This window comes from Rhinolophus sinicus, chromosome 9, assembly GCF_057876585.1.
Source record: "Rhinolophus sinicus isolate RSI-liver-muscle chromosome 9, RSI-T2T, whole genome shotgun sequence".
Lineage (NCBI taxonomy): Eukaryota > Metazoa > Chordata > Mammalia > Chiroptera > Rhinolophidae > Rhinolophus > Rhinolophus sinicus.
In genome coordinates this window covers 27,755,023-27,763,740 of record NC_142509.1, presented here as the reverse complement: position 1 = coordinate 27,763,740, position 8,718 = coordinate 27,755,023, and the positions used below count along the sequence as shown (strand labels likewise).

General features: G+C 48.0%; 1 protein-coding gene across 1 annotated transcript; it reads right to left on the bottom strand.

Moving 5' to 3' along the window:
* Positions 1-476: 476 nt before the first annotated feature.
* Positions 477-3,168, bottom strand: POP5 (POP5 ribonuclease P/MRP subunit). Its single transcript, XM_019727858.3, has 5 exons — positions 3,041-3,168; positions 2,810-2,952; positions 1,803-1,952; positions 1,542-1,625; positions 477-1,431 (listed from the first exon to the last, which is right to left on the bottom strand). The coding sequence occupies exons 1-5, from the start codon at positions 3,058-3,060 to the stop codon at positions 1,322-1,324; spliced, it is 507 nt and encodes a 168-aa protein (XP_019583417.2). The 5' UTR covers positions 3,061-3,168; the 3' UTR covers positions 477-1,321.
* Positions 3,169-8,718: the final 5,550 nt, after the last annotated feature.

The window sequence follows — 8,718 nt, the reverse complement described above, 5'->3', positions numbered from 1 at the left end:
GTCTAGCACACCTAGAGGCAGAGTAGGAGAGGTTTGAAAGCAGTAGGGTTGCCCGCTGCCTCCATTATTTAATATTCTTTTACCTTGGTTTGAGGTAAATTTGAGTGATGTGAATTCTTTTGCCGCGTAATAAAGTGACCTCTAGGTGTAATAGAATGTGAAGGCAAATAGTTGCAATAAATCACCTGCACAAGCAATGTGAGCTTTCTGTTTTTTTAAAGTTCATTACAGGTCAGCTAGATAAACTTCTTAAATAGGTTAAAGCAATAACTACTATGAGCGTGAGCAATTTTGCTATCGTGGAGTAATGTCTTTCCTAGGGTCATCAGGTCTAAATAAAGGGTTCTTGAGCTGGGTTTAGGTTTAACCTGTCCTTGTTGAAAAGGTTCAGAAATCCTGCGTGACGAACTCTCCTGGGTGGGTGAGTGTGTTCTAGCCCGAGATGAGGGTGCATTGAAGGAAAAATCAGAACTCTGTTAAATGTGTCAGGGACTTTGAGTGACATCCATTTTTATTATCAAGAAAACATCCTAGAAATGTCATTAGTAGGTAGATCAAAACTAACCACAATCTCTTGACCCTCCTAATTCCTGTGAGTGTGGCAGTCTCACCTGTTTGCAGGTGCCAGGCAGGTATAAGGCAATAGGGAAGGGTGTAACTACAGAAACTACCAGAAGTTGGCAGCTACTACTTGGCTTTGTAATAATGGTCTGGTGAAGCCAGGTTTTTTCCCCTCCAGAAAAGTGCTAGAACTGCATTTTTTGTCAAGTTACCTAATGAAGTAGACAAGAACCTATTTTCAAGGTTCTGTGGGTTAGTACTGAGACCAGCTGTAAATCTGTGCCAGTTCAGTTGCTGTGTCTCATTAATGCTTCTACTCCACATGACCTGGACTGCTTAGGGCCCGTCCCAGGGGCTGGGGGTACAAGGCCTCAGTGGGAGACTGCATCTCGTACTACATAGGGAGCCAGTCTTCTCACTGAGGTAGAGGGAAGAGACTTGGCCAAACATGATGAACTTCCTAAGTACATATGCTAAATGCTGTAGGAGCCAAATAAAATTTATTAAACATATCTCAGGCAATTAGAAACAAAGATAGCTGTAACCACAGAGGGTCCACAACCTGCAGAACCACTTGACCGGGCAACGCTAGGTAAAGGTGACATCAGTTTATGTGAATAAGTCCTCCATTTTGAGCTGCTAACCTGGCCTCTGATCAGCAGTCATCCAGTTTGGAGAACTGTAGAAGATGCTGCTGCCTCCCAGAATGTCCTGTTGCAACAAGGCCCTGAGGCTTAGGCACAGTGCCACCTGCAGAGGCTCACTCCATTGCTTCAGCAGCCTCCTCAGCACCATCTGAAAGGTCCTCCTCTCCCGACTCCTCTAGTAAACAGCTTCTTGTGACAGATTTCTGGATAGCTTCCCTCTCTCCTGGAGAAAGGCAGGCAGACAGCATGGATGAAAGATGTCTTTGGGAGAGAGACCTCTTACTCAGCTGGAGGTCACTGCTTACTGGACACTGGGCTAGTAGAATTGCTTACCTTCATCCATGCAGTTCTGCAACAAGATCAACAGCTGTCTCCTGTTGTACTGAATTAGGAACTTCTGACATGTTCTAATTGTACCTGGCACGGGAAAGAGCTTTGTGGTCAACAGCTTGTGAAATGGGTCTGACTCAAAGATTCAGAGCTAGGGGAAGGCATCTTGTTCTTGGCAGAATAGCAGGAGACCCACCCACTAGTTAAGACTCAACTCTGAACCTGTTACCTATTGAAAATCAGCCATTCCACATGCATCCCTACCTCCCACATGTAAGGTGTTGAGAAAACACGGGTAATGGTGTCCTTTGTTCTCCAAGTATGTGATGAAGGGAAGAGCTGACCACACAAGCTGGTAGAATTCCTTTCGGCATCGAAGTAGCACTATTCCAGTATAGGCATTGAGGTATCGCACTACAGCAGGATAAAAAAAACACCTTTTGGGGGAACTTTGGATTCTCAGGAGCAGGTTAAAAACCTTAGCGTAACAGAGAGCCTATTATGTGTCCAAACTGTTCAAGATAGTGGCACTTGGGATGCACCAATGAGTTAAAAACATTCCTAAAGGAAAACAAATTTTAGGGAAATTTCATTTATGGAAGGGGGATAGACAACACCCAGTGCCTTGTACACTGCTCATAACGCTGCTGATTTAGAATTTTAAATGCTCTTAATTCACTAGCTCAAATGGGATGGGATAGGGAGGGCGCGTGGAGAAAACCCTTGGCTGAAAAAAAGGTCCTTGAAGCAGCCAACTGTCTCACCTGATAGAGAAGTGTGCCTACGTGCATTTAATTCTCCAGGATTCCATTTCGAGCATATGGTATAAGGGAACAAATTTAGATAGTGTGGCTGTAGGGAAGGCCCTGTTCTTCCTGATTTACACATACACCATTTGTTCTGTACTTTACTAGCCCTATTAAGGGCTTTTCAGGAGTAATTCTGAATGTTTTCCATTGGTGATGTCAATGTAACCAGTCAAATAACTTGAATTCTAACCATTCTATTGAGTTTAGTCGCACTCCCCAATATACACATGTCAAACAGGTACAGGGAGTTCTCGCCCAAAGTTCCACTGCCTTCGCTTAACTTCGGACTCGTCCAGACTTGGGGCTCGGGGGTCCCAGACTCCTAAACAGGACGATATCGTACAGAGGATGGTGTATTGGGGTTGGCAGGCCCTGGGGTCGCTCGTGCTCCTTCGTCATCCCTCCTCCGGCCCCCGTTCCCTCCAAATGTCGCCGTCTGTCAGTTCCCCAGCACCCTTGTACCTGCGAGGCCGATGGAGGAGGCGGCCGCGCCGAAAGTTCCGTGTACGCGGGCGATCGTGTCCCGTACGAGGCCACCCAGTACTCTGTCATCCAGACTCAGGCGGCAGCGGGGGTCGTCAGACACCACTTCGCAGAGCAGGTACCTGCGGCGGGCGACAGGGAGCTGAGCGCGCGGCCAGAGCCGTGGGCACCGGGCAGGGACCGCATTGAGAGGCCAGACAGGTTGCTTACCTGTGCTTGAACCGCACCATGGCGACTTCCGCGCCCAGCTTCCCGTTGCGCAAACCGGAAGTCTGTGTTCCCGCTGGTGGCCAATGGGAAGTTAGCCTCCGCAGTCTTGCAGCCACTCAGAGAGGGAGGCAGGATAGGGGGAGGAGCTATAATGTTGAGAGGCCAAGTCCAGTGTCAGTCTCCTTTAAGCCCCGCCTCTGCGTTTGCGGAGCGCATGCGTTATGCTGAGATCCACGCTGCTTTGGGTGGAAGTTGGACTCGGTGTTGGAGAGGTTCGTGGCGGTGACAGGTAGTTCTGCTCCACGCCGGAGTTTGCAATACTGTATAAGATGTAGCTGCTGCATTTGGCGTCCTCGGAACGTTTACTTTCTATTATCTTGTAATAAATACAGTTGTGTATGCACTTATATTCTCTCCCCAAGCCGGACTGTGGTACTTTTGAGGACACGACCTTGCATTTGCAGGCCAGAGATTGACACAGGAAATCGGACCCTTATTTTCAGGTTAGGGCTCGGTATGCTTTTGCCGTGTAACGAAATATGTTATTACTGTTTGGGCTTTTCAACAATCTTAGGGAGACGGGTGTATTGTCTCGTTTTTTGTTTACAAAAGCAATCCGTGGTCGTTATATTTTCCGATTTTTAAGATGAAAAGCACAAAGAAACAAATAAAAATAAATTATAATCCCAGCACCGAGAATAATTGATAATGTAGTTTGTTTTCTTCCCATATTTCCCCCTTATGCCTGAGGTTCTCAAAGCGAGATGCAAGGACCCCTGGGTTTTCTGAGACTCCCTCAAGGTCAAAATTACTTTGATAAAAACACTAAAATGTTATCTGCCCTTTTCACTCTCTTAGAGTGGACAGTAAAGTTTTCCAGAGGCTACAAGATGTGTGGACATTATCTAATGGCTAATGGAATTGTGAATTGTGTTTTAAACATTTCTGTTGTAATATTCATGGTAAGTATGGATATACTATTCCACAAAACAGAAGCTCTTATGGATCCTCAATAATTTGAATGTAAAGGAGTCCTGAGAGAGTGAAAAATGTTTGCGCTGAGAACTGTTGCCTATGTTAAATTGTATTTTTTATTTCCTTTTGAAGAATAGGATCATAATATTTAATACTGTTTTTTGCTTGAATATCTTTTTAAAAACCTGTCTCATTGAAGTATAACATATATAGAGTGCATATATATAGACTTGTATAACCACCTCCCAGATTAAGAGAGAGAGCTTTTCCAGCACCGAAGAATGTTCTAGTATCTTCTTCCCAAAAACCTTCCCAGAGTAGCCTCTATTCTGACTTCTATGGTGATAGATTAGCTTTGCCTGTTCTTGAACTTTATATAAATATCCACAACATGGGGTGTATGTGTGTGTGTGTGTGTGTGTGTGTGTGTGTGTCCTTTCACATAACCTAAAGTCTGTAAGATTCAGTCTTCTTGTTTGACTATATTTTCATGTCAACTGTTCTGCCATGTTGATTTTTTCAGCTGCATTTTCAGTATTGCCTTCTTTGGAAGTACTACTATTAAACTGGTCAATATTCCCATGATGGACGTTTAAATTAGTTCCATATTTTACAGTTCAACCCAGCACTTTGATGCACAACCTAGTGACTCGGTCTTTATACCTATCCATGACTATTTGTAGAACTGTCCTGGACTTGGCTGCCTCTGTGAGGTCCATGAAGGGAGGCAGATTTCACAACCGATTATTTGAAAGATCTGGAATGAGTCCTCAATTTTTCCATCTTTCACTCTTCGCCACCTTAAAAGAGGGATACTGAGAAAGGAAAGGGAGGAGGGGAGGCAGGAGAGCAGTGGCCTTGCTGAGAAACCAGAGTCTGCTTTAACTTTCTTCTCACCCAAGAACCGCCTTACTATCCCCCCCTACCCCCGCAAAAGATCTTGCCAGCGTTCACCTTTTGCCAGCAGGGGGCATCAGAGGCCAGTAGTGTGTGGAGAGAGAAAGACACCGCCTCAGAGTACCCCTTCTCCCTCCTGTCCCTAAAATAACGCCCCTAACACTTCCCAGCCTTCAACTCTCTTAATCCCAACATTTTATGGGATGCAGTTGGGGCTCAGACCAGTCACACATCCAATAGGAAGCAGGATCAGAATTCGAACCCAAAGCCAGCCAACTCCAGGGTTCTTGTTCTTGGCTACCCCGCTGATGTCCTGTCCATGTTTCGCTTGTCCACTTGGTGTAAAATGGAGAGACTAGAGACATCGGTTCGAATCCCCTCTCCGTCATTTTCCAGCCACGTGATGTGGGGGAAGTTAATTCACCTGTCTAGATCTTATCTATGCCTATCTATGCCATAGGATAATAATGGTTTCTCCCTCACTGGTGGATGTAAAATTTAAACGAGATAACGTGGTCAAAACTCCTGGCACGGAGTACACAGTAAACACTTTTTTTGAATGCATGATCTACTCCTCCCCCCAGACAGCCCCCAGAGGAAGCACAGTGGGGCAGTCCTGGGCCCCCCCTCCTCCTACCAGGCCCGGCCCCCTGCCGTCCCCTTCCAGATCTGGACACCCACTGTGGCCCCGCGGAGCCGGCGGCCGGGGCGGATGGCATCGGCGGCGCCGCCAGCTCCCCGCGGTAATTAGCCTGTGCCGACTCGGGTTCCGCCAGCCGCTAATTACACGTCTCCTAATGAGGCCGGCGGCTGTTTGCAATTACCCAGGTCCCCGCCGCGCGGCGCGGGAGGCCACGGGGGAATCCGCCCACTGAGGAGTGGCGGGCGGCGGGGGCCGCGAGATCAGCTTGGCGGCGAAGGGTGTGTGCCCGGCCCGGCGCGGGCGGGGCGCTCGCCGTCAGTCACCTCGATTCTCTCCCAGTGGTGCCACAGAACCATTATTATCCCCACTTTACAGGGGAGTAAGGGGACTGAGGCTCAGAGAAACTCCTGCAGACACAAACAAAACTCACGCTAGAATGAGGCTAATCGTGATCTCTGACCGGGAGCCTCTGCTGCTAACCTATGCAGGTACTGTCTGGATCAGTGGGGTGGGTACTCGCTGTTGTTACTTCTGGGACTCTCAGAAGAAGGTCCCAGCTCAAATGAATTGGGGGGTGGGCGAGGGGGCTTGGGAAACTTCCTTTAAGCGCTTCCCCTTCTTCCCATCTGAGGGTTCCCATGCTCAATTTGTCCTTTTGGATCAGACACAAAACTGAATATTAGCTCTGGCAAGTCCTTTAAAACTTGTTTGGAAACATAAATCACACAACCCATTTCACAGACTGGGAAATCTGGAGCATTCCCTAGGTGGTCCTGGCAGCTGCTAAAATGCTCCCTTAAGATGGGGGTGGGAAACTACAATTGTTCACCTTGATCCAGGACCTTCTAGGGAGATCCAGAGTAGCTGCCTTTATTCTTCATATTTATCTTCTGGGGCTACCACTTATTAGCCCTTACTATGTGCCAGGCAATGAACTAGTAAGCACTTTATATATTGGATTTCATTTAGTCTTCACAACAACCCCATGAGGGTATCATTATTCTCCGAGGCGCAGGGAGGGAAATGATTTGCCCAAGGTCATACAGTAATTTCAGTCTAAAAAAGAGCTTTTGTCTCACCCCAAAACCTGAGCTATTAACCCCATGGTCTCTATCTCTTCTGGGCTGTCTGGGACCTAGAAGGATGTTCAAAGAAGTCCAACCTAATTGGGGTGCCATTCTGAGGTGACTTTGGCATCCAGGGGTTCCCTGTCAGAGCCTGGGAGCTGCTGGTGGCTAAGGAAAATTGTGTCTGCTTCAGCATTTTGTTACGAAGCCTCTGCTCATTAGGGGCTCCCGCTCCTCTAGTCCAATCAACCAACTCCCTGTAAAAACTTTATGGGGAGAATCTGGATAAAATTAAGCTCTCCATCTGCCTGGCCAGGGGCCTGGGAAGCTGCCACATCCTGCGGGTCGCTGGGGCAGACATGGCCCTCCCTGGACCTCAGAATCAGACCGTCGCATTCGCTCTTCCCTCATCCTCACTGCCTTATGGACCTCTTTCCCCTTCCCTCACCTGCTGCGAGGATTCACTCATCCAAAAATTAATTGAAATTACAAGGGCACTACTGTTTGACCCAGCAATTTCTCCACTAGGAATTTGTCCCACAGAGATTCTTGCACTTGTGCCAAGTGACAGGTGAACAGGATGTCTCTTTCAGCATTGTTTGTGATAACAAAAGGCAGCTTCACAGAGCGAGTAAGCCGCAGGGCCAGGATTTGGACTAGACGGTCCATATCCCTCACCACTATCCTAGACAGCTTCTCTGTCTTTATGTGCACTGGAAAATTTCCCAAAGTGACACGGAAGCTTTTGATGGTGGTTACCTCTGGTGAGAGGAGTCAACAGTGTGACATAGGGGGGGAACTCACTTTTTACTGTGTCCCATTTTGTACCATTTTATTTTACCATGTGCATATGTTAGTTTCATAATGTAGAAGACTTACTGAGCCCCAGGCCGCAAAGTATGTTATTATTATAGTAAGACTTGCCTTTATCCTGGAATTGGGTACTGTCGTCACTCCCATTTTACAGGTAAGGAAGCTGAGCTCACCCAGGTGGTCTGGCCAGGCCACATGGCTACGAATGGCAAAGTGGGTCTGAGTCTCAAGCCAGTGCTCATTTCCCTAATTTATACTAGCCTCCTGGGCTTGGAAGATTCAGAGAACAGAAAAGTGGTTAAAGCATGAACGCTGGAGCCACCTTACCTGGGTTCAAGTTCTGATTCATCCACTCACTAGCTGTGTGATGTTGGACAAGTCACTTCCCTTCTCTGAACCCCAATTTCCTCTCTGTAAGGATTAAATGACTTATCTCCATGTCAAGTGCTTAGAACAGGGCCTGACTCATCCTGAGAGCTCAAGAAATGTTAGGTATTTTGATATGATTGTCCTGAGAGTTGTCTTCCCCAATTTCAAGCTCAGAGCAGTTCCTTCTCCCAGCTGGTGGGTCCAGCCCTGGCAGCTCCAGTCTTTTCTCTGAAGTGCAAGGCTCAGCCACCCTGTGCTCCAGCCTCCAGCAGAAGTCCTTTGGAATCGGTTCTCCTGGGTTATCTCAGGGTGGTGGCTGTGATCAGAACTGATCACATCACCAGAGCTGGAAAAAGGGGCAGAGCCATAGGGCTGGTGTGGCCCAGATCCAGAGAGAGGCTTTGACGGGCAGCCTCCCAGTTCGGGATGTTCCCAGCACCTTCCCACCACTCATGCTTGGAGGGAGAAGGGCCTCAAAATAGCTGTTGCTTCCCCAGCACGGTGCTAGGCCAGGGACAGGAATAGACATCTGGGGGTGGCCGCCTCAGCTTCCCTCAGGAGCCCTGGGGGTGCTGGGAATAGCTAGAGGCCAGGCTCCCCCTACCCAGTGTGGAGGGATAGTGCAGCTGTCAATATGTGTCAATATGCAGTGACCCACCCATGATGGTCCAGCCTGTGGGAAGTATAGCCCCAGCTGGGGCTGGCTGTTCAGCAGGTTACCAGCACTGGCCAGATACTGTCCTGGGCCTAGATTCTTAGACCAAGAGGAAATAACTTTCAACACTAGCTTCTCCAGTCCTCTCTTGGCAGGTGGGGAAACTGAGGTCCAGAGAGAGGATCACATACTTGAGATCACAAAGCTGGTTAGAAGTCAAGCTGACAGGGTAGGCAGGCTTTGGGGCTTTGAGAGGCAG

Excerpts from the sequence above, each read along its gene's own strand:
- POP5 (XM_019727858.3), bottom strand. The coding sequence starts at position 3,060 with ATGGTGCGGTTCAAGCACAG. Across the intron at positions 2,953-3,040 it reads ATGGTGCGGTTCAAGCACAG|GTACCTGCTCTGCGAAGTGG; the intron begins GTAAGCAACCTG and ends CGCCCGCCGCAG. Across the intron at positions 1,626-1,802 it reads CAACACCTTACATGTGGGAG|GTACAATTAGAACATGTCAG; the intron begins GTAGGGATGCAT and ends TTCCCGTGCCAG.